This window comes from Amblyomma maculatum, chromosome 2 (genome assembly GCF_055883805.1).
Source record: "Amblyomma maculatum isolate TAMU_Amacu chromosome 2, ASM5588380v1, whole genome shotgun sequence".
NCBI classification, from domain to species: domain Eukaryota; kingdom Metazoa; phylum Arthropoda; class Arachnida; order Ixodida; family Ixodidae; genus Amblyomma; species Amblyomma maculatum.
This window is the reverse complement of record NC_139345.1, coordinates 217,010,923-217,036,780: the sequence shown is the minus strand read 5'-3', so window position 1 is coordinate 217,036,780 and position 25,858 is coordinate 217,010,923. Positions and strand designations below refer to the sequence as shown.

General features: G+C 46.2%; 1 protein-coding gene across 5 annotated transcripts in view; it reads left to right on the top strand.

Moving 5' to 3' along the window:
• The first annotated feature begins 5,710 nt into the window (after positions 1-5,710).
• Positions 5,711-25,858, top strand: part of LOC146201292 (ubiquitin carboxyl-terminal hydrolase 4-like) — a 158,412-nt gene continuing 138,264 nt past the window's right edge. For 2 of the 5 annotated variants that reach the window (XM_084595747.1, XM_084595746.1), the window contains exons 1-2: positions 6,403-6,917; positions 14,753-14,879. In XM_084595747.1, the coding sequence (XP_084451873.1) occupies positions 6,914-6,917; positions 14,753-14,879 (131 nt within the window). In that variant the 5' untranslated portion in view covers positions 6,403-6,913. The other 3 variants (XM_084595751.1, XM_084595749.1, XM_084595748.1) reach the window with 3 other exon arrangements.

The following is a 25,858-nucleotide window of genomic DNA, read 5'->3' as shown; positions in this document are numbered from 1 at the left end:
AAGGGTGACCTTGGATCCGAAGTGAAATCATTCGGTCGTTTTTGGGGTTGTACCCTAGCACTGCTTTGCCCATTCTTCTGTTTACTATGAGAGCGACCCCATTCCTTCTCTTGGATTCGTGCCCACAATAAAATACATAATGGTCGCCGGAGTTAAATTCTCCCGTTCCGGTCCACTTGAGCTCGCTAATACCCAAGATATCAATGTTCAATCTGTCCATTTCTCGCTTGACGTTATCCAGTTTACCTTGCGTCATAGATCTTACATTCCATGTTGCTATGTGATATAGCTCCTTGCAACATCGGACTTTCCGGTCGCTTCCCGACACATCCACAACTGAGCGTCCTTTTGGCTTTAGCCCAGCCGCTTCATTCGTCCTGGAGCTACTAGGAATCGCCCTTGTTCATCCCCAGTAACATGTGGGACGCCTTCCAACCTGGGGGGGGCTCATCTTCCGGCGCCATATCGTTAATGGTATTGTGACTGGCCATAGGGTTTTTTTGGCAGGAAATACTGGAGTGGGTTGCGATTACCTTCTCCAGTGAATCACATTTTGTCAGAACTCTCTGCCGTGACCTGTCTATCTTGGGTGGCCCTACACAGCAGAGCTCACGACTTCATCGAGTTTCGCAAGCCCCTCCGCCACGACAAGGCAGTGATCCATGAAGGAGTGCCCGCCTCTAAAGCCCCTTTTTTGAGGGGCTTTACCCGCCCCTCCTTTCAACGTCTCCCCACTAACAGGAAAAAAAAATACAGAAGAAAGCGTGCGGACGGCTAGTTGCTCTCACTCCGCCAGCTCGAAGCCGCGCTCCGACGGCCAAGCGCTTTTCTCCCTTCCCCAGTAAAATAAAAAACAAAAAAAAACAAAAACAAGAAAAACGTCAACAGCTAGGACACGCAGAAGTGACGTAGTAGCCCCACGTTACTTTTGTGTCACGTCATTGCGCGTTCACGGTGTGCAATATGGTGTGCAAAAATACCCTCCCCATTATCCCCATCGACGGCCGGTCTCGAGGGAGAGCGCGTTTCTCTCTTCTCTTACGGCCTCTCCAATGGGGTCTGTTTCCACCGCCCGCCGCACCTCGGTGGGGTCGCCACCGCCCCACTGCTGCTCCTCCGCTACAGCAGTTCACGCGCAAGGGAAACGCGCGCTCGCTCTTCGCTCCGCCCGCATCGGTTTCAACCGGCAGGTCCTGATATTTCACCCCTTATGGCAAACTGTTCGGTGGATATTCTGTCAACCGCTGCCGTTTTCGTTTAGAGCAAAGAGGCACTGACGAAAATTGATAGCGCGTCTCAGATTCAGAGTAAGGATCAAAAATTTACGCATACAGTTAAAGTTTCAGTTGTCTAGTGGAGTGGGCTGTTCTGGCTTCGTTTAAAACAAATCAATAGGTTGAAAGACAGCAGATGTATACGTAGTCTCGCGACTGACGCCCACGTAGACAGTCGTAGTCAGTTTAATACAGCGATAAAAAAACAACATTTAATCAAGGATATGGGCATAAACAGATATGCATAATTGAAAAGAGCAACAAGCAATAAAAAAAATGTCCTTCAAAGTTAACACATTGCACTCATTCATCAAAACGGTACATGCGGCTAGAAAATTAAAGTCTCAAAATCTTTCTGGACGGTTTGTGCACACAAGGAGCTGGCCTTTCGTTCATGTCTGTCACAAATTTCTTAGCATAATTGACAAGAAGGATTCTGAGAAATTTCTCACAGATATTAAAGAAGCGGACCTTATAGCATGATTATTGTCAATGCCTTCCGGGCAACTCAGCAGAGGTGAGTTCTCAAGTGCTGGCTGGATTAAGATTTGAAGGACTTCAAGGACATTTGTGTGTGGTAGGTGCACGACAGCTTTTTCAAAAAAAGACACAACCTTGTCCAAGAGGGCTACAAACTCTGGTTTTGGATAATGCAGTCCGCTAGAATCTTGTCCTCGCAGAATATAGTGTACATGGGGCTGCTTTTTTCGCTGGTTTCAAGAAGGATATAGCACAAGCGTCACACCCGAAGTCACTGATTAACTTCACAATGCATCCAGCGACGTAAGCTAAACCAGAATACGTGACAGTGGGTAATGGGATGACAGGAGATACCATCACTTCTTTCAGTTCCTCGGTTACTGATTGCGGCAGAGCTGAAATGATTTCGTCGGTGTCGACACTAGGTGCCTATAGGCGCGCAATACAGCGCGACATACAACTCCTATAGTCTCCTCTGAATAAATAGCACAGAGAAAAGCTTTTATATCCATTATTTAGGAGTGTCCCTTGAGTAACAGTGGCGAATGTGTAATAAGCAAAGCATTCTACCAAAATAATGGGGCAGCGATTGCTCTCTAAGGCGGGCATTACTGCACAGATAGTTGGAACTATTAGTTCAAAAACATACTAGAAAAAGAAAGAAAATATTGCTAGGAATTAGTGCTTGAAATAGATTTCCTGTTTTTTTTCATGAAATAATAATGGTATCATGTAAATATTTCATTAAACCAACGTTTATTTGCAAAATTAAAATAATGTTTATAATACAACATAAAACATTTGCTGGTCTATAAATTATAGAAAAATTGATAACAAAACTTAAAAGCGTTTACTCTGACGTTATACTAATACTTTATGTCATGTAAGCATTGTTCAACTTACATTACATTTTTATAAAATTATTTTCATCTTCGGTGTTACCTCGACGGTTTCTCATCTAGCGCTGAAAGATGGTTTTGTCATTGTTGCTGTTATGTTTGCCTTGAAGAAGCTTCGATGTGATCATGCTCATTCATTTTTTTTTATTTATCTTCTTGTACAGGCTTGGGAAAAATTTCAGATTAAAATGAACAAAAGTAGATACCATGCCGCAATACATGTCATATGCTCGTCGAACGTTTGCTGAGCGACAGTGTCTTTTAATATAAAGACTCCATTCACGTGTGTAGCACGCTGACAGGATGCCGCTGCAGCATCTACCTTCTGTATTCTTTCATTTAGGGCCTGCACTCACCACGAAACCGGCGGGCGACAGCGCGAAACCAGGCAAAAGCCACCCGCCGCCACTGAAGCAGATGCGGAGCGAACAGTGAGCAGGTCGCGCCCCTTGCGGCGGCGGAGAGCGTAACTCAAGGAGAAAAGTTCCCATTGTTCACGCGGCGATTGAGAAGGCCGTAAGAAAGAGCGCGCGCTCTCTCCCTCGAGACCGGCCGTGCCCCATCGAGACACCCTACCACGGCCGGTCTCGAGGGAGAGCGCGTTCCTCTCTTCTCTTACGGCCTCTCAAATGGGGTCTGTTTCCACCGCCCCACTGCTGCTCCTCCGCTACAGCTGTTCACGCGCAAGGGAAACGCGCGCGCGCTCTTCGCTCCGCCCGCATCGGTTGCAACCGGCAGGTCCTGATATTTCACCCCTTATGGCTTATAGGAAGAAGCCGTAATCTGCGTCTGATTTATTGTGTATGAGCAATAAAATAGTCAATAATGCGCGTGCGCGCGAGAGCGCGCGCGCCTTCGTCAGTGCTGTCGCGCACGGTCGAATGAAGTTTCGGGTGCACTTACATCAACACTTTTTGCCCCTAAATTTTTCGCAAAACTATATGTACCGTTTTATGCAGTGTGCCTTTGAAAGCTGTAAGCAGGTGTAGCGCGACCTGACGCTAGTCTGCATGGCAAACTGTTCGGTGGATATTCAAAGTATTGTGTCAAGCGCTGCCGTTTTCGTTTAGAGCAAAACAGGCACTGACGAAAATTCATAGCACGTCTAAGATTCAGAGTAAGGAACAAAAATTTACCCATGCAGTTAAAATTTCTGTTGTCTAGTGGAGTGAGCTGTTCTAGCTTCGCTTAAAATAAATCAGTAGTTTGAAAGACAGCAGATGTATACGTAGTCTCGCGACTGACGCACACGTAGACAATCGTAGTCAGTTTAATACCAGTAATAAAAAAACATTTAATCAAGGAAATATGGGCATAAACAGATATGCATAATTGAAAAGAGCAGCAAGCAATAAAAAAAAATATCCTTCAAAGTTAACACATTGCACTCATTCATCAAAACGGTGCATGCGGCTAGAAAATTAAAGACTCAAAATCTTTTTGGACGGTTTGTGCACATAAGGAGCTGGCCTTTCGTTCCTGTCTGTCACCTTCTTGGCATAATTGACAAGAAGGAATCTGAGAAATTTCTCACATATTAAAGAAGCGGACCTTGGCTATTGTCAATGCCTTCCGGGCAACTCAGCAGAGGTGAGTTCTCAAGTGCTGGCTGGATTAAGATTTGAAGGACTTCAAGGACATTTGTGTGTGGTAGGTGCACGACAGCTTTTTCAAAAAAAGACACAACCTTGTCCAAGAGGGCTACAAACTCTGGTTTTGGATAATGCAGTCCGCTAGAATCTTGTCCTCGCAGAATAGTGTACATGGGGCTGCTTCTTTCACTGGTTTCAAGAAGGATAGCACAAGCGTCACACCCGAAGTCACTGATTAACTTCACAATGTATCCAGCGACGTAAGCTAAACCAGAATACGTGACAGTGGGTAATGGGATGACAGGAGATACCATCACTTCTTTCAGTTCCTCGGTTACTGATCGCGGTAGAGCTGAAATGATTTCGTCGGTGTCGACACTAGGTGCCTAGGCGCGCAATACAGCGCGACATACAACTCCTATAGTCACCTCTGAATAAATAGCACAGAGAAAAGCTTTTATACCCATTATTGAGGAGTGTCCCTTGAGTAAAAGTGGTGAATATGTAATAAGCAACGCATTCTACCAAAATAATGGGGTAGCGATTGCTCTCTAAGGCAGGCATTACTGCACAGATAGTTACAAGGAACTATTAGTTCAAAAACATACTATGAAAAGAAAGAAAATATTGCTAGGAATTAGTGCTTGAAATAGATTTCCTGTTTTTTTTTTTCCATGAAATAATCATGATATGTAAACGTTTTTAAACCAACGTTTATTTGCAAAATTAAAATAATGCTTATAATACAACATAAAACATTTGCTGGTCTATAAATTATAGCAAAATTGAAAACAAAACTTAAAATCGTTTACTCTGACGTTATACTACTAACACTTTATGCCATGTAAGCATTGTGCAACTTACATTACATTTTTATAAAATTATTTTCATCTTCGGTGTTACCTCGATGGTCTCTCATCTAGCGCTGAAAGACGGCTTTGCCATTGTTGCTGTTATGTTTGCTTTGAAGAAGCTTCGATGTGATCACTGCTCATTCACTTTTTTTATTCATCTTCTTGTACAGGCTTGGGCAAAAATTCAGATTAAAATGAACAAAAGTAGATACAATGCCGCAATACATGTCATATGCTTGTCGAGCGTTTGCTGAGCGACAGTGTTTTTTAATATAAAAACTCCATTCACGTGTTTAGCACGCTGACAGGATGCCGCGGCAGCATCTACCTTCTGTAATCTTTCATTTAGGGGCTGCACTCACCACGAAACCCGCGGACGACAGCGCGAAACCAGGCAAAAGCCACCCGCCGCCACTGAAGCAGATGCGGAGCGAACAGTGAGCAGGTCGCGCCCCTTGCGGCGGCGGAGAGCGTGACTCAAGGAGAAAAGTTCCCATTGTTCACGGGGCGATTGAGAAGGCCGTAAGAAAGAGTGCGCGCTCTCTCCCTCGAGACCGGCCGTGACCCTACCCGTCGCCCCGACCGGAGCGCCGAGTTTTCCCAAGCGGCAGGAACGCGCAGCGAGGCCTCGCTAGCAGCGGCGCGGTTGCGCGGTCTTCACAACCACACCTCGTTCTTTAGCCACCCTACCTTGGTTCGTGGATTGTCATGTGGGTCCCTACTAGGCACGCTGGGTACCTACGGGCCAACGTCTTCGAGCTTTGTCACGGCGGGCATTGTCCGTGCCAAGCCGACCGAGCACTAGCGGTAGTATGCAGGGCGTGCAGGGCGTAGGGTTTGCCAACTGCAGCAACGATCATCGTCGGAGCCTTCGCCCGGTCAACTAGCCACCGCGAGTGAATTTTGAAGTGGTTTCGCCGAGTGCTTCGGGTGCTTCGGGCGGCGATGTGAATGCCTAGTCGTCTGGTGTTTTCGTCCGCCGCATTTGACACAACGCTGGGGAGGAACATCTATAGGTGCTCTCTCAGAGGGTGAGCGGAGCGACGTGCATCGCACTGCGCGGAAGAGGCAGCGGACGACGCATTGTGCGTCTGGGGAGTTCGTTTCGACGTTTGTGTGACCCTTTTTTAAGCAAGCTCAACACGGAAATGCACGTGTTCCGGCACATTACGTGCAAACTGGCTTCTAGACAAAGCCTTGGTGCTGCTGTTTCTCCCGCACTACCACCCTCGCTCAGAAGCGGCCAGAGGGAGTTGAAGCAGGGCTACCCGCCGAGCGACGCAAGCCATTCTTTTGAGTAGTTATCGTTATTAGTCTCGGTGACCGGGGTTGCACCTTCTCCAAACGGTTTGCCACCCACTTTGCCTGGGAAGAAATCGCATTTAGTGTAAAACCAATGGGTTGGTCACCTCGACTTGAGGCATGACCGAATTTTCACTTTCCTGTCTATCCCGTGGTGGTGTAGTGGTTAAGATTTCATACTACTGTGCCGGAGTACGCGGGTCCGATTCCAACCGTCGGCAGCTGCGTTTCGATGGAGGTGAAACGAAGAGGCGTCCGTGTGCGATGTTAGTGCACGTTGACGCACCGGAGGTGGTCGAAATTACTCCAGAGCCCACCACTCATCATTCCGCTTTCACTCCAACCTTCCTCCCTTTCCTTACGGCGCGTTTTCGGTTTCCACAGAACAAGTTTGGCAGATACTGCGCCTTTCCTGTGAACCAATTATAGTTATTATCTTACTGCCCTGAGTTCCATGGATTACTTAAAGCTCATCCAATTCATCCGCACACGACCAAACACTGTGCACATGAATGAGTGAGTTCCTGCTCTGCAACTGCTTACTGCACCGTGTGTGGGCACGAGCTGGCTAGGCCAAATATCTTTTTTGCTCACATGACTTTTGCTTAGAAGCATAGCAGTCTGCTTCTGCATACACCTGTGCAAACGAAACATGTAATGCTGTGCCACTTTAGTAGTTTGATGGTCATGGTTACGGCGAAGGTTGCTGCTTAAGAAATTAAAAGGACATGACTTTCCATTGATCATTGGGGGTCTCACATTGAAGTTGAAGAAATGGGGCGAACTGCCAAGGCATGCTGTTGGCATATTCTGTTTTTAGTTGGTATTCCTGACAAATGGCGGGTATGCCAAACAGGTAGCCTGCACACACCAGAAAGTTGGCACGCTTGCTGTGGATGTCTTCTAGCTGCTGCAGTGGAAATACATCCCTTGCGTAGTGCTGTCAAAGCTTTCATTTGTGCAAATTCCTCAAAGTGGTTGGGAGGGATCCATGTTAAAAGCAAAGATTGATAATCTGCTGCGAAATACATCCCTTGCGTAGTGCTGTCAAAGCTTTCATTTGTGCAAATTCCTCAAAGTGGTTGGGAGGGATCCATGTTAAAAGCAAAGATTGATAATCTGCTGCGATGGTGTATTGGTTAGGGCACTCGACTGCTGTGCCCAGTGATGCAGGATCAAATCCTGGCCATGGCGGCTGTTTTTCGACGTAGATAAAAAACAAGGCGCCCATGTTCCTTATGGTGTCGGTGCATGTTAAAGAACCCTTGGTGGTCGAAACTTCCACAGCCCTCCACTATGGCATCTCTCATAGCCTTAGTCGCTTTGGGACGTTAAACTCCATGAACCAAACCAAGATTGTTATGTTTTGTTGATTGGGATATTTAGCTAGTGAGCAACCGTTGGTGTGGCTAAAGCCCTTCTAATTTCCTGGCTGAGTATTGCATCTAGTTATAGTACACAACACAAGCACTCTGTCTCTGTGGTTGCTTTTTTGTACTTTAACTTTATAATGTAAAGTATGCACCAACTCATCCAGAAACAAGATTTAATGATATTGCATCTATGGTCACCCTAAAGACTGGTCGTTCGCAGCATTGTTGTGTGGGAAGTAGAATGTAGATGAGTGAAACGAGAAACAGAGGTATAGGGCTTCCTTCCTTCTGGTTCAGAAACTGGCTCACATATGTGCAACAATGTGCACATATTCCAGAAGGATGAAACCCAGGTCAACCTGTTGTATTCTTCGATGAAAGCAGTGCAAGTAAATTGTGGTTTTAGTTCCAGGCATGAATGCCAAGGTGGCTGGAAGCACTCTGCTCAAGAATACTTACAAAGGGAGCCGACAACCACTGTCATGAAGAAAACATAGGGGAATGTTTTTTTGTTCAGTGTGAAACAGTAATGTCATCATAGAGGTTATCACAGCGATAGTTGATTAAAACCTCCGTATTTTGCATCCAATGCTCTGCCACTGGGCTTTGGTGACGACTTTTCAGTCTTCTACTTCTAAGAAGCCATTCATTGAGACAGAGCCCTGTCTGACCGGTGCATTTATTTCCATGCACAATTAGGATAATGTCTGTGGTACTGCAGATAGACATATTTCATGCTGTATAAGGCACCTAGTGCCAGCTAGAAATGCGATTAGGCACTGGAAAATTTGAAATCTGCAAGCATGCTAATTTTTGCTGGCATTCGTCCACACGAGCGTGGCACTGCACCAAAACTTTTTCCCATTCCTTATTCTACATGCTGGGCACTATTCATTCTCAGTTTAATGCTTCTCTCACGTTATCAAGTATCTGTGGGGATAGGTGTGTCAACAACTCGCCGCCATTTTTGGGGGGGGACATTTAGAGCTAGGGTAGCATGCTTAGCATTTTTCAGCCCTTCAGAACACATTTGGCAAGTCTTGTCACCACTGTGCAGACGTTTTATAGCTGAGCATGCAGTGTTCTCCTGTCGTGCCAACACATCCATCACTGAACGCCTTGATAGAAGGTGTAAAGGCATAGCTTATAGCATTAAGGGGCTGTCTGAGAAAAATAAAGTTGTTACGATTTGATTGTCAGGTGGCATCTGGTTTACCCTGATGAGCTTTGGCCACATTCAGCTTCCAATAGGTTGCCTTATTTGTGTCTGTCACTGGCAGGGTATGTTTGGTTTAAGGTTGAAAGGGTTTAACGTCCCAAAGCGACTCGGGCTATGGGGTACACTGTAGTGGAGGGCTTCGGAGATTTCGACCACCTGGGGCTCTTTAACGTACACTGGCAATGCACAGCACATGGATGCCTTGCTTTTCACCTCTATTGAAAAGCGGCTGCTGTGGCCGGGCTTGGATGTTGCATCCTTGGGCACAGTAGTAGAGTGCCTTAAAGGTGCAGAGTGACGTGAGTAAAGCCGTTAATTCCAGCCAACCTCTAGGTTCTTTGCACCGTGCTGATGTCAGTAAAAAAAAGAATTACAAAGATCGGCGCACGGAAATGAGAATTATTCGGTTTATAAAATTCTAAATACAAGAGAAAAAAAACCGCACGTCTGAGCTGGTGCGAGAGGGAGCCCCTCTCATTTCGCTCGCCCAGCGCTCAACTCGGGCGGAACCTATCAGGAACGCGGCTTTCTGCTGACGTATCGAAAGCTATCCGCCATGGTTGCCTGTCCAACCCAATCGGCAGCCGCACTTTTTGTCAGCGTAGTTGCCATGGTAACGATGCTGCGAAGCACAGCTATGAAGACTGGCTTCTTCGTCTGCTCCCTTGGTCTGCTCAAAGTTAGCCTAGCCCACCAAATGCTGCTCCAAACCATGTTTGCCATCTAAGTGTAGTGCCCACACATTGTTCACGGTTCAATACTGATAATAAATGTTTTCCAACCCAATTATGGGGTGTCGACGAGGTGGACACGACGGTCAGCAAATCTGGGTCGCCGTTTTGGTGTTCTGCCAGCGTCCATAACTGCTGCTGTCACGGATCACTCGAGCGCTACTTGTGCGAAAGTTCGAGAATGAGTGCGAAAGTCAGACTGGAGAATGGCGTGCACGAGCTAAGGTGAAGCCACACAGCTGAGAAGCGAACGTGCTTCACGAGAGATGGATGGATGAATGGATGGAATATAGCAGCGTCCCCTTTGAAACGAGGTGGTAGCAGTAGCTATCGTGCTAATTTTTCTCCCTATATCTTAATTATTGATTTAGAATGGTTAACTAAACCATCATTCCATTTACTAAATTTTTGTTCCTACATTACTAACATTATGTCACTTCTCTGCTTTTAAGCCACCAATCTTCCAGTCGTTTTTTGCTAGTTTCCACCGCCGGTTTATTCACCCGGCCACTGTTATCTCTAAACCCCAGAGCTTCAGGAACAGTGATTGTGCCTGCATCAACTTCCAGATAAATACCATTACATTTGAGTATAATATGGTCAATTGTTTCGACACAACTAGCGCCATCTGTGGGGCATCGGCAGAAACAATCAACTACTAGATTTTGGCTTGTCCAGTGATTTTACCGAGATCCGAACGCTATCAGCTGCCTTGGGATTTGAGGAGCCTGTGGGAGTGACCTTTGTGCTTGTGACCGTAGAGCCTGGTCAGCGTATTGGCGGACGTTTTTTCTTTCTCTGTTCATTTTTTTTTTTAAATTTTTGCCTCCGCCGCGCCAGATGGCAGCGGCGACCCGCTACGAAGGGCAAAGCCACCATCACCATCATCATAGCAAGCAGACACTCCATTGCGCTTGTTGACAGCACCGCATTTATCTGAGTTTACAGTCCCCATCTTTACAAGCACTCCACGAACACACGCGGAATTAAAGCACCATTTATTTGTTTTCTGCATAGTAACTTGAAGAACAGTCGAATGTAAAATCTAAAGTGCGTGCCCGACCAATTATCGAAGCACTGGCCCAGAGAAGGTAACGTCACATCCGTTAACGAACTTCGCCCTCATGTGCCGCTCACATCGGTGCCAAAACGCGGATTATTGAAGCGGATTAAAATATTATGCGCTACGATTTTGGCGTTATGATTGGGCTTTGGGGCATCGGGAAGGTGTAAAAAACTATAGCGGCCGGCTGGAATCAGTGGTCTGGCAAACGTCACGGCGCCCCTTTAACCACTGCACCACAGCGGCGGGACCGGCAGAGTGCTTTTGTTGTGTGTAGTTAGAGCGAGTGTACAGACAGCACACAGAGCATTCCGAAAGAAAGTTCTCTTCGTCTAACCGCTGTTATGCTTGGTCCGAAATTTCACATGGCGGTGTCATTTAGGTATCGTTTTTATTTTGTAATACTTGCCTGACTAATTACTAAATTTTTGTCGTTTGATGTGATGGGACACTAAAACCACACCTTAGCTGCTATGTTGCAGTCACTTTTTCAAACGTACCAATTACCCGGCTGTCTTCTTTGATGCAACTAAAACAAGCTTTTGTAGCAGTGGTACCGGTAGCATCATCTCACGTTCATCGGAGGCACGAACATTCTGCCGTGGAGCCAGCCATGGGAAAATGAGAAAACACTTGTTCCCCCAGTAGGCACAAGATGATGCTACCAGTACCAGAGCTGCAAATGTTTGTTTTAGCGTGCCATTTTATCAGCCAATGAGAATTTAATGATTAATCAGGCAAGTGCCACATCCAAAACATAATATAGACAAGCGTCAGCCCGTGACCTCAGCAGAGATGCGGTGGCGCTGGCAACAGCAGTGACTTTCGGGGTGTAGGCAAAAGCCTGATCCGTCTGCATTGGATACGCGGCGCTTTTTGTGTTTTCGAGGATAATTCCCGATAATCCTTCAAGGTGTGGTCAGGTTGGTTGCGCCACGAGGCACAAAAAGAAACTGGCACCTGTTTTCATGTTTCTTGTGGTCGGACAAAGATGAGAGCGAACGGCAGCGGCGTTGAGCGCGACAAGTATAGACCCTTCGGCGAAGGATTGCCTTCGCGGCTAACGTGCGTTGCACTTCTGCATTAGAACTTGATCAGTTTGTTTGTAACTTAATTTTCGTGGTTGCTTTTTGGCCGCACGATGAAGAGCGCAATAACTAACGCCTGCAACTAGTGCATGCTTTGTTGTATATACTATATAGTAGTTTTGACGTGATATTCTGTGTGCGTATGATCTTAATCGAAGGCAGGAAAGCCGTGCTGTGACATCCCATTCACCTGCAGTATTGCCCGTGTATATGTTCGTACAGAAAGGACAAAAGCTGCTGCCAAGGTAACTACAGCTACCTTGAGCGGCCCAGAGTGATATTGCCGAAACAGGCCCGGTCTTGTGAAGTAGCTTTCCAAATTTTGACTTTCGCGAGTTCCAAACAGTGATTCTTCATCACCGGTCCTAGAAAGCGAGTAAACATCGTTAGGAGCCCGGCAAATTCGCGCAGCGTTATTTCTCAGATTATTAAATTTTCTTTTGAAGGTCATTAGGAACTTGACGAAAGAATTAAATATCCACATACAACCTAGCCCTGATCGAGCAGGATATTTAAGTATGGTATATATGGCACTTCTCATAGCCAAAGTGGATTCGGCTATGAGAAGTGCAAAATAAGCAGTATAAGATGATGCGCATTTGAATGAAAATGTTCCATGTATATTAAAAACTAGTCAGTAGATCGCCTAATCGTGGATAACGTTGCATTTGCGCTCATGCACTTCTCCTATTGAACAAAGAGAACAAAATGAGAGCATTCTTGAAAGCCTTTATGTATATATTAACCTGTAAATCACCTTGACGCGTCTATACAATAAAGCAGACGTGAATATTTTTTTATCGCCCAGGATAAAAAAAGTTGGCAGTGAATGTTACAAAGACCTAAAAGATTGAGTTCTTCTTATTTGATGAAATTCTGTCAGTTAAGTTGCAGGTACAGCAAGTTAGAAATATGATTTCTAGCTCCATATATAGTTGCCGGTAATATTGTTCTTTAGAGTGAAGGTGCTTGGAGCAGCGGGAAGCCCATCAAAAGAGTTGTCATATAAAAAACACTTTCAGTCATTCATATCATTGTCCTCCTTTCATGCGCTAGCAATAGGCTCGGGAGTTGAACAGTGTTGACTATTAGTTTTTCTTATACATTGGGCTTTCTCTTTTCATTTAACTTAATCAGATCATTACAGCTGCCCACCGTAGCCACGCACTTTTGAGGCCACGGAGAAGGAAGCCAATGCAGCTCTATACCGGGTAATTCCAGCAGTAATCAGCTCCATAAGTGCTGAACTACTCTTTAGGCATAAACAAAACCACTTCTATGCACAAGCGAAGCTTACGCTTCAGAATATTCGCACGCGCAAACTGGTTTCGAAGGCAGCGTTGCGTGGCACAGTGTAGGCACGCTGTGTTTTTGCCTACACCCCATGTCGGTGTCTATCGCAGCACCACCTTTGTTTACAAACATGACGCTTGTCTATAGAACAAAAATTACATCGAATACACCACTACACGAAATTTGGGACCAAAACAATGAGCGGTTAGGCCCAGATAAATACTTTGACTTTGCATGCTCTGAGTGACGCAACATGCAGCGTTCATGTGCAGTAAGTAATATTTTAACACAACAGCGTTAAAGAAGCACAGACACTTTGTTTTTGGTTGTATGTTTTATTCTTTGTAAACATACAGGGATTTGCTACATGGTATTTGCCTACAGCCAATAAATAATTCATAATTGAAGTTGGGCTCTCACCTGTTTAGGTTTCAACAGACCAACAATGGTTGCGATTTCAAAGTTCTGTACACATCTTATGAGCTATGAAAAAAAGTGCAATATAATTGCTCTTTTTTCATTTTGATTCAGTGCAATGCTAAAGCCAGCCTGCCTGAGGAGCTGGAATCGCAGCGGGAGAGGTGGCAATTATATCAGGGTTTTCCTTGTGCCTTGTGTGACCTTCGTGCCTCAGTTAATGCAAGAACCTTGGAGCAGGATGTCATTAACGGGTGTGACACTGTACCTGTGGATAGCTTTCTGTGCCTATGCAACGAAAGCTAGGCTGGAAAGGGAAGGCCGTTGTCCCAGTTGTATGGTGTGCATTGTTTGCAGTAGGGGTGTGACGCTGTAAAGGGGGGAGTTGATAATAGGGTCGCCCTTTCTCTTCCTTTTCCTGTCAAGCCATCACTGTAGAGATGGAGAAAGTGATCCAGTGGTATGATACGTTGATGTCAGTAAGAGGTCTAGTTAGTACCCATACTTCACCTTTCCGCATCTCAAGCATATTTCTAGAAATTGTTTGAAAACTAAATTACGTTATGAATAACAAGCATTAAAAGAGGCTTAAGGTGGTTGCTGAGCTAAAAATGTTCCTTTGTAATAAGCTCAAGGTTATTGCTAATGTGTGTGCGATTTCTTCAGGTCTGTGCACTGAAAAACTATGTTCTCTAGATGATGCATTTTTTGAGTTTAACTCGATTCTTTAAAATTTAAGAGTTTGGTAAAAGAAAACAAATAGGCTTATTCATAAATGCTTGCTAAGTAAAATATATATTAGTAGGCTGTGCGTTAAAACAAGTAATGCTGGTAAATTTTGTGGTCTGCTGTGGTAGCCCTCAGCGTTTTTTTGCAGCATCAACTTTTCATAATTACTAATTGTGATGCCCCAGACAAGTGTAAATTATCTAGAAGAAATGGGAACAATGTGAAATATGATCGTTGTAGCCATTGGCTGGTATTGCAGTTGTGCAACCCACCGGGGCTTGTTTTTTCCACCTTTGAACTGCTTTATCCTTGGGGCCCAGTGTCCAACTTTGCGGCCGCTAAACCATAACAGCGCATACTGAGGAGCTTGCCGTACTGCTCCCCATACTTTGTTGATGACTGTTGAGAGGGTTCTAAGGGGTGTCCACCTGTGCGCAGGTATGGACTTATCTGTCCCGTCCACTTCGTCGAGCGGTGTGACCAGCTCTTCCCTGGTGTGCAAGGCACCCCCTGCTTCTGCCACAGCTGCCCTGACGGAGTGTGTCCAGCTCCGCCCCCTCTTCTGGTGGGTGTTTTCACTCATTGGTTGGTGGTGTGCCTGCTTTTTCAGTGAAGCTCTGTTCTCTGCCAGGCTTATTTCTTGTTGACTGGTCTGCTGTGCCTAGGCTGCTGATGAGCAAAAGATTATGCCTTTTGTTTCGGAAACCACATTGTTTGCCACATTGCTTGTGTGGTTTGCTGGCACATTCAGGCATCATTGTTTGAGTTTGGGCGCTGTTAAATGGATGTCTGCAAGTTGACTAGACCGAGGAGTGTCATTGCATAATTTTTCTTTTACAGGCAAGGCTGCACAAGGAGTATATAACTATAACGACATCAGCACAAGAGTAGACTCATTAAAGACTAGGGGCAATGTTGACACTAATAGTGCCTGTATTTATATGAGGGACAACATAAATCAGTTCAGTCATCTACGACTCTTCGTGACCCTATAGAGCATAGTGTACCAAGCTGTCCGGTCACCTACTACCTTTCGAACATTGCACAGATTCAGCTGCAATGCCTCGAGGATGCCATCTAACCCGCCTACCCTTCTTTGGTGTCCTTCGATCTTTCCCAGCGTCAACGTTTTCTCCAGTGACTCCTCTCCTCGCATGAGATGACCAAAGTAGCACCTTAAAATTTGACCTTGAAGTGAGCAGTCAAGGTTTATGGTCGCCGGTATCGATTGATATGATCTGCTGTCAATCCATGAAACTCAAAAGTCTCCACCAGCGCCACAATTGAAAAGCATCAAGTTTTCAGTGGTCAGCCTTCTTCACAGTCCAACTTTCGCATCCATACATCACAACTGGAAAAACCATAGCACGAATTATCTGGATCTTGGTTGGCAGTATGATGTCTCTGCTCTTTACCAGGCAGTCGAGGCTAGCCATGGTTCTGTTTCCCAAAAGCAGGTGTCTCCTAATTTCATGACTGCAGTCACCTTTCGAGGTAATCTTGGAGCCCAAGAAGAGAAAATTCATCACGGCTTCCACTTCTTGTGCCTCTATGTTCCAGGACTTGATAGGGCAAGATGCCATGATCTTTGTCTTCTTAATGTTCAGTTGAAGACCAAACTTCTCACTCTCTTCCTTCACATGCGTCAGGAGCCTCCTGAGTTCCCCTTCGCTTTTAGCAGTTAAAGTGGTATCATCCGCATATCTAAGGTTGTTGATCCATTTTCCAGCAATCTTCACTCCAGCTGAAGACTCGTCCAGCCTGGCCTATCTCATGATGCTCTCAGCATGTAGGTTAAATGGGCAGGGCAGCCTTGCCTCACTCCTTTCTCAGTCAGGAACCAGTCAGTAAGACCATATTCATGGCTAAACAACATAAATAAGGGCAAACAATTACTTCTTTGTGTTATACCTCGGGACGATGGAACAGAACTTCAGCATCTTCTTTGTGACTAGGCTTTGCACAAAATTTCAGATTCTGTTGTTGTCAAATTGACTGTTCGATCGCCAGTGCCTCCTTATCTCACCTCTTTCCTATCACTGTCATTTACTTAATTCTACTTCACATCTGTGGTCCCAACGATGCAGGGCAGGGTTTGCCAGATTGGGATCCTTTGAGTGAATTCATGTGTTTACGGACTCTGTCATTGATACACCACCCAGTCTGTGCGATGTAGTGTTGCCCACAAGAAAATGAAATCTTGTAGATAACGCCTCCCTGGCACGCACACTTCACTTCATGCAGGTGCTACAAATGTTGTAGCCATTAACGTTGTGGAAAATTGAGTAACCCTTGTCAGGGGCAGAACACAATACTTTGATGCCATGAGTAGAGAGTAACCCTTGTTAGGGGCAGAACACAATACTTTGATGCCATGAGTAGAGTGCCAGGGCTCTTGTTAGTTTTTTTCATTAAAGCTCCTAAGAGGGGTAGATGCTCTTTAGGTGGCCTGTGGTTCCGTTCAGTATCTCTACCTAAGAGCAATAATTTCTTGCATATACACATTCACATGCCACACACATGACCATGCTTGGGCATGGTGAAAGCAGCAGGTTGACATTGTTTCTTGTGCATTTACATGCAAATGACATGGTCTAACCTGCACTAAGAAATGGACTAACCTGCACTAAGAAATAGCAGAAAATGTTATTTGTCTGCATTGCTGCTGTGCCATGCCCACCGAAGGCAGCCAGTGCTTAAATGAGTGCGATACACTTGATGACTCTGATTATGCGGCTTTCACGGTCAAGTGTCCAGACAATTAGAAGGCAATGGCTTCGTCCGGTGGAACTGTCGCTCATTTGTGGCGAGGCACTTGAACTGTATAGGCAGGTGGACAGATGATACACGTGCTGTTTCGATGGCAGGTGGTAATCGTGCTGCAAGTTGCCTGGTTCATGACAAAGGCTGCTCGAAGATAGCATCCGCACAAAGAACTGAAACAAAATTTAACGTGTCAGCATTGCTGCTGCTGTGCCTGCTCTCATACTCGCTCAGAATTGATGATTTGTTGGGAAGTTATGGTTGTGGCTCGTTGTGACTCATAACTGACTCATTACAAGAAACAACATTCTATATATTCATTCATTATTATTTGTTGCATATCGCATACCTGCCAACTCTTACGAATTTTCCGTAAAATGTACGAATTTTGACCAGTCTTACGATTTTACGAATCTTGTGGGAAATTTTACGGAAAATGTTTTATTTTCGGAAAAAAAAATGCGGACATTTATTATCATGGCCTCCGAGATAACAGCACACGCGCGGTAGGGTAATCTCGGAGGCCATCTATTATGGTACCTTTGGCGGCCACGAGAGGGCAACACATATTTGTGATATCATCATCAGCAGCTGCAAACGTTGTAGTGACTTCTATCGTCTACTCGGGGGAACACGAATCCATATCCAAAACCTAGTGGCTGTTCCTTTGTTCACGTGTTTGGACAACTTTGGTGTAGGCCTCTGTTTTTGCGTGATCTGCGGCCGCGTCCGACTCAGTGTGACTCTGAAGTTTTAGTAGCAGCGGTTTTGCAGTGCAATGGCGGGCTCAAAGCCGCGACAGTACTTCCAAGTATTTTTGAAGTCGTACACGGCAGAATTTCCGTGCTTCGTGCCGTCTAAGAAAGGAGAGAAGTTCGGATTTTGCACCACGTGTGCCTGTGATGTTAACATTTCACATGGTGGCAAGTCCGACATAAAGATCCACATCGCTTCGAAAAAGCACCAAGGATACGTGCGAGCCGCGGACAGCCAGCCGAGCCTGACAAGTTTTGTTCGCAGTGACAGCGACCTCGGTGTGATTCGTGCAGAATGCCATTTCACGGCGTTTTTAGTTGAACACAACATACCGCTCAGTGTCAGTGATCACGCTGGACCACTTTTCCGGAAAATGTTCCCCAAGTGCGAGGAAGCCAAACGCTACGCCTGTGGACGGACGAAGACAACGGCAATTGTTCGTGAAATGGCCGCGAACGCAGAGACTCCTTTGCTGGATGCCCTAAAAAAACAGGTATTTTCGATTGCTGTGGACGGAAGTAACAATAGGGATACGCAGCATTACCCTATTGTTGCGACATACTTCGTTAAAGAGACCAGTAGAGTTGAAAGCCGCCTCCTTTGCCTCGGTACAATCCAAGAGGAAGCGACGGGTCAGAAAATTGGAAATCTGATTCTCGACGAAATGAAGTCCCGAAGTTTGCCTCTTGAAAACCTGTTGGCATTGTCTTCGGACAATGCCCATGTCATGATTGGCAAAAAAAACAGCGTTTCGACTGTATTGAGGGAGGCCCAACCAGCTTTGATCGGGGTTGGTTGCCCATGCCACCTCATCAACTTGGCCGCCCAAAAAGGAGCTGCATGTCTTCCTGTAAAGGTTGATGAGGCCTTGGTTGACGTTTTTTTTTACTTAGAGAAAAGCTCAAAGCGGAAAGATCGACTAAAAGACTTTCAAAGATTGCATGACGTCGACGTCAGGAAGATGCTGAAGCATTCGCCGACACGTTGGCTGTCTTTGGGGAAGTGTTTGAAGAGGCTGCTGGACCAGTGGAAACCACTACTTAGCTTTTTCTTGAATGAAATAAAACAGTGTAATAAGCAGAGCTTGTTTTTGGAGTCTTACCAGATTCCCAAGACTTCTCTACAAATCGCCAAGAATCCTGCGCCGGCCTCAAAGACTGCTGCACACCTTCCCAAGGCTGCTGCAGGTGTTGAAAAAAAAAAGCACCGACTGTGATGGACCTTCACTAAAAAGAAAAGGAGTTCATTCTGCACCACAAGTAAAGAAACTGAAACTTCAATGCGAGGCATCTGCAGAAGCTAGCCACGTGACCTGTGAAGAGCGCCTGTTTTTTTTTTTGTCATCGGAGCTAAGCAGGGCATGCTGTTGCATAAGTTCGGCGAAGGCTTCTTTTTGCTGTGCTTCCCATTGAAAAGCTACGTCACTCTTGGCAAGCTGCGTCAGCGGCTCGGCAATGTGCAAAAAGTCTCCGACAAATCGTCGATAATAAGCACACACCCCGAGAATTCAGCGCACGGCTTTTTTGTCGGCGGGCGGTGGAAAGTGCGCGACCGCAGCCGTTTTCTCAGGGTCAGAACGAACACCATTCTTGCTAACAATATGACCCAGGAATCGCAGTTCCTCATAGGCAAAGTGGCATTTCTCTACTTTCAAGGTTAGCCCTGATGACTTGATAGCATCTAGCACTGTCCGAAGCCTTTTAGGTGGTCTTCAAAGCCTGAGAAGACGACATCATCCAAGTATACCAGACAAATCTGCTACTTTAAGCCTGCCAGCACAGAGTTTATTACTCGGTGAAACGTTGCTGGTGCTGTGCACAGGCCAAATGGCATCACCTTGAACTCATCCGGTGTGATGAATGCGATCTTCTCGCGATCTCTTTCATTAACCTCAATTTGCCAATAGCCGCTCTTCAGTTCCATCGATGAGAAGTACCTTGCATTGCAGAGCCGGTCGAGTGTGTCATCGATGCGAGGAAGAAGGTAAGCATCCTTCTTCGTTATGCTGTTTAGGCGGCGGTAATCGACGCAGAAGCGAAGTGTCCCGTCTTCTTCACCAGAACGACTGGTGCTGCCCAGGGGCTTTTTGATGGCTGGATAATGTCGTCACGAAGCATTTCATCCACTTGCTCGCGGATGGCTTGTTCTCGCGGCGATACGCCGTATGGTCTTTGGCGCAGAGGTCGGGCGTGTTCGTCCGTTATAATGCGGTGCTTGGCCAGTGGTGTTTGTCACACCTTCGATGATGACGAGAAACACTTACTGTAGTTTCGAAGAAGGCTGAATCTGGTCTTTTCTGCTGTGGGTTAATGCCGGGTTGATGTCAAATGCAGGTGGACGAAATTGGTCAAGTGCGCCTTCTAGGGGTTGGTCGTGGAAGGCGAATACATCTCGGATGTCCGCTAATTTCTTGAGAAAAGCGATCATCGTGCCCTTGTTGAGATGTCGATATTCTTCTGTGAAGTTTGTTACCAGCACCTGAGTTGGTCCTCTCTGGAAGTTGGCGATGCCGCTTGCGATGCCGAGACCTTGTTCGAAAAGCAACTGAGTGTTTCCTTCAATGACTCCTTTAGCGGTGTCGATGTCTGCGCTACCCACGCAAACTACGACACTTGATCGGGGTGGCACGGTCAATTCTGTGTCGAGGACTTTCAGAGGGACGTGTTGCGTCGAATTCGTCGTAGCAGGTATGGCGTTATCAGCCGAGAGCTTGATCAGCTTGGATCGGAGGTCTATGATCGCTTTATGTTCATTTAGGAAGTCCATGCCCAAAATCATGTCACGCGAACACTGCTGTAGAACCACGAAGTTCGTGGACTAAGTACGACCATTTACATTTGCTCTTGCAGTGCATCGCCCCGATGGAGTAATGAGGTTACCACCTGCGGTGCGAATCAGTGGGCCAACCCATGCGGTCGTAACTTTCCTGAGCTGGTAGGCTAACGGTCCACTGATGACTGAATAGTCTGCTCTGGTGTCTACTAGGGCAGTGACTCTGCGGCTGTCGACAGCAACTTCAAGCTCACTTGTTCGCGTCCTTGCATTGCATGTGGGCCTTGGTGTCCGATCTCGGCTCCGTCGTTTATTCAGGTCATGGTAGGGGCATACCGTTGTTACTTCGCTGGGCGGCGGTGTCGGCTTGCATTCTGGTCACCTTGTTGTCAATGTCGTCGGGAGCGGCAGTGCATCATCGTTAGTCGGCGGTGGCGGAGGATCTTCGTCTTATCGCCGTTGAGCAACCTCACCTCCAAAGGTTGCTGCCTTTAGTTTCCCCTATGGGGGCTAGGGGACCTTCCTCGCACACTGGCATCATAGTTGCGGCGTGGCGACGCAAATCAGGCGCCGTACGACGATGGAAAGCAGTACCGACGGCTTGGTGACTCGGCCCTTCGCAAGTAGTTCTTGATTTCTTCCGGTTGTTCGCCAGAACGGGGTCGTGGGGCGTCGATGGCGAAACCATGCAGGCAGATATGCTTGTCCGGGCAGTGAGAGAGGATGCATCTAGCCTCACCACAATGGAGACAAAGTGGTCGGTTGTTAGATGTCCCCAAGGCATCACATTTCCTGGGGCTTGGAGATCGTTGGTAGACTTGCTGGGTGGAAACCAAGGGGCGGCTTTTGAGAGCAGGATGGTAGCGACGAGGGCTTAGGAGGTCTCGTCGGGTTGCAAGACGACGTAATGCAGCAGCATAGTTCATCGCTGCTTTTTCTTGCACTGGAGTCGTTGGAGCCGTCACTTGAGGTACGCCCAGTGCCTGCTAGACTTCCTGACGGATGACGTCCGCAAGCGTCGCCACCTGAGGTTGTTGGGATGATGGCAGCAATCGGCAGAGCTCCTCTCATACGATCTCCCGGAGGAAGTCCCGAAGGCTGTCTTCACTAGCAGATGCGTTGCTGTAGTGACTTGCGCAGGCCGGTTCGAGTGGTCGTTCGCAGTGGTGCATCCGGGTGTCCAATATCTTTTCAATGGTAGGCGCTTCGATTTCAAATTCCGCTACTGTTTTTGGCGGATTCCGGACAAGCCCTGCAAAAAGAGACTCTTTAATGCCTCGCACTAAAAATTTAACTCTCTCACCTTCGGTCATGTTAGGTTCGGCGCGGTGAAAGAGGGGCTTCATTTCTTCTACTTAAGCGAGGACTGACTCATTCGGGAGCTGAATTCTTCATTGGAGGATGGCCTGAGCTTTTTTTTTTTTCGAACAGAACTTGCAAAGGCCATCAAAAACTCCGCTTTGAGTGTCTCCCAATCCTTCAAAGAAATGATCTTCGAACCAAACTCGGGCATGGCCATGAAGAACAAAGTAGACTTGCCTGAGTTTTGCACTGTCATTCCTGCTGTTGAATTCTGCCACATAATCGAAAAGGTCCATCCAGTCTTCCGCATCTTCAGTGGGCAGTCCTTGGAAGTTTGGGGTCTCCCGGGGCTGCAAAAAGACAACCATTTGCTAATTGATGCCTTCCGGGGTCGAACGGTGTCAAGCAGCAGACCGTGTTCTGGTTGGAGCCCTTGAAGTCAGCGGCTGGCTCAGTGACCTGTAGGCTGGTCCCCAGGGCGACAGGAACAAGGCTGAGTGAGGCCTTCGCTTGAAGGATCAAGTGCAGCGTCTCCACCAGATGTCACGTGGAGGTGACAAGGTCAGTGACACAAATGAAGGATTTGTGAGTGCACTGAAGACTCTTAATTGGGCTGACTTGCACCCTCAAAAGAACCAAGCGATTCGGCGGTGGTGATAGCGGCAGTCATGCTCGGCGGTCGTCGAACAAAGAATGCCCGTCGCACTCGTCAACGCTCAATTTAAAGGCTGCTCACAACCATCTAGATAATGTCACAAACTGTTACTAGCGCAACCTGGAACATTGTAGAAACATACGCGAGTGGTCAGAATCTTTGAGATAGATCTTGGCGCATCTTACACGACAAAGAAACTGATAACGGTGCGTCTCGCAACATCGAGCATTAACAAACAACTAATACAGAATTGTTATGCGTGCTAGAATCGGAGTGATAAGGCCACACTCCAGCGGCTGCTAGAAAACAACAAATACAATTTTGAAGGTTTCGCGGCAATATCGAACTCCGCCTTCCCCAGAGATGATCACATCACCTTCAGCCGTTTGCCGCGTGGCGTTTTCAAGCCACGCACGGAAGAAATGAGAGAAAACAGTGCAGCGATGACTGGTCTACAGTAGCGCCGTGCCTTTTCCCCAAAGGCGTGCGCATCTGCAGTGATCGTTTGCTACGCATCAACATGTATGTTTGCAAGCCATGTGTGTGAAGGAACCAGAGGGAACCGGTTGTTGCAGCCATGGTGTTCGGGAAGGGAGAAACAACATGATAGAGCAAAGTGCAAGGGTGTGCCCATTCCTCTGCCGAGCTTTCTCTCTCCCCTTCCTCTCTCTTTCCTGGTCTTCGCAGCAGCATGTACTATGCATGTGCTGACAAGCAAGCTCAGCGCGTGGCAGACAGAACGTCGGACACTTTCTCCAGTGTGTGTTGGAACCCTCTGTGCATGGCAGGTGGCGTGCGACACGCGTCTTGTGTCGTCGTGTTGAACGTGCAGCGTAGCGTAAGCTATGGCGGCTGCGGATGTTGAGAAGCGGCAAATTTTTTTTTTTGTGAGAGTCTTCCATTCTTGTCGTGGTGATTGTGCGGCATATCTTAAGCTATGGCGGCTATGGACATTAAGGAGCGGCAAATTTGTTTTTTTTTTAGAGTCTTTCAACTTTGTCATCATGCTGAACGTGCAGCGTAGCGCCAGGGACATTCAGAAGTGGCAGATTTTCTTTTTTGTGAGAGTCGTCCATCCTTGCATCTATGCATCAACGAAAGCATATGGTCAGCTGCGGTCATGAAACCGGCTTTTAGCATTTCTTGGTTCAAACGGCTTTTGCAGCTATCACACTTTTCCAATGATTTTGTGGCAGTGGACTCCGCCTGCCCCAAGCACAGTGTGATAAATTGAACCAGGCTTGTGCAATTAAGCCATCATGAGCACTCTTGCCAAGTTCTTTTTTGCGAGAGTCGTCCATCCTTGCATCTATGCATCAACGAAAGGATACGGTCAGCTGCGGTCATGAAACCGGCTTTTAGCATTTCTCGGTTCAAACGGCTTTTGCAGCTATCACGCTTTTCCAATGATTTTGTGGCAGTGGACTCCGCCTGCCCCAAGCACAGTGTGATAAATTGAACCAGGCTTGTGCAATCAAGCCATCATGAGCACTCTTGCCAAGTTCGCTCCCCGCCACCACAGGAGCTAACATCAAAAGTATAGTCAAAAGATAAACACGCTGAGATGTTGCGCAGCATCTTGCTGTGCTGCCAGTAAATGAGCTCTGTATGCGATGGCCGAAATGGAGAAACAGGTCACCAACGTTTTCTTTTTCTTTCTTTTTGCAAATTCTCGGCAAATAAAGTGGAGGGTGAGTTCATTACGCGAGTGGGTTGATTACGCGAGAAATACGGTATCATTTTTCATGATCGCAAATGGCGCCTCAAGACGATTTCTGTATATCGAACGATTGATATATCGAATTGTTTTGCGATCCCCTTCGAGTTCAATATATCCAGGTTCGACTGTACAGATAGCCACTGACTTGAAGGAAAGCTTATAGGGTGCTTTTTGGGGAATTTATCAATGTGAAATACTAATGTAGTCATTGTCATAAATGATTAGAATATAAAAGAAAAACAACGACATACCGCCGGTGGGATTTGAACCCACAACCTCCAGATTTCTCATCCGATACTGTACCAACTAAGCTACGGCAGCAGCTGTTCAGTCTTCGGCCAACATTTTACATCCTGTGCTGTGGTGTGTCACATTAAATGTCATGTAATGGGGAGGGTGGCAGCAGCTATATGCTAACCTTTCTAAAACTGCAGTAAATATAATTTCGAGGGCATCTTTTAATTGTGGGAACTCGATTTACACGCTCAAAGCATTCTTATAAACTTCGAATTAATGCCCTGTGTTACGGATTTTGCTGTTGAAATGGAAAAATCATCTCGGCGCTCACATTTTTTTTAACTCACAGCGGGGAGTAGGAGGAGTCATTCAGTGCACTTCAGGCAATCATGTGGCAGCTTGCCGCTCTGCCGTCAGCAGTAATAGGGGGAGTGATCTTGTGACAATACTAGTCCGCTTGCATCGGGCTTGTTTTTTCAGTGACATGCTGCCTTAACCGCAAATACGTAGTGGTTCTATCAAAATGTTATCTGTATCATATTATAAAACACCAATAGAGAATAATTTAGGTGTCGTCACAGATTAGAATATTTTTTTGGCCACCGCTGAGTGTTGATGTTGCTTCTTGTGAAAGCAAATAGATCGGGCATATTTTTATTGCTGCGGCTTTAATATATGAGTATTTTTTCTGCAACTATTTACTCATGGAAACCAAGAAAACAAAACAAGAGTGGAAACGACATTTTGCAGAACGATTTTTAGTGCACCTTTAAGCTATCTAGCACATCCAGGTTGTGAGATTTGAGGCCTTTCTCGTAGTTTGTTTGTCTGTCTCAATGATTACATAAGTATTTCACTTTGATCAGTACAGAAAAAAATCCTTTATGCTTTCTTTGGTGCCAGTGGCTGTTGGTTTCCTTTTTAACTAGGCAATTCATTAACTGATGCATCATTCTTGGTTGGCCACTTTATTTAGTAGCTGGAGTGGAACATGCAGAGGTAGATAACTCTTGCCATGATTCTACAACACCCTTTCACTGCGGCAGCAATTAACTTTCTCCCAGTTCTTCACATGTTTTCTTGACTTGGTTGACTGAGATTTAATACAGATGCTCTAAAAAGTTTTCTTGGAAAAATTCTTTCTTCCCATATCTTAGAGACTTCTCAATCTCGTTCAAGGCCTGTGTAGTGATTTTTGAGTTGTTTCAGGAGATTAACATTTTTTTTATATGCTTCGATGCGTTCGTTGTTTGGAGTTGTTTCAAGACATCTGTGAGACATTTGCTTTGTTGTATGCTTCAATGCCTTGTTTGATAAACATGCAACCAATAAGCTCTGT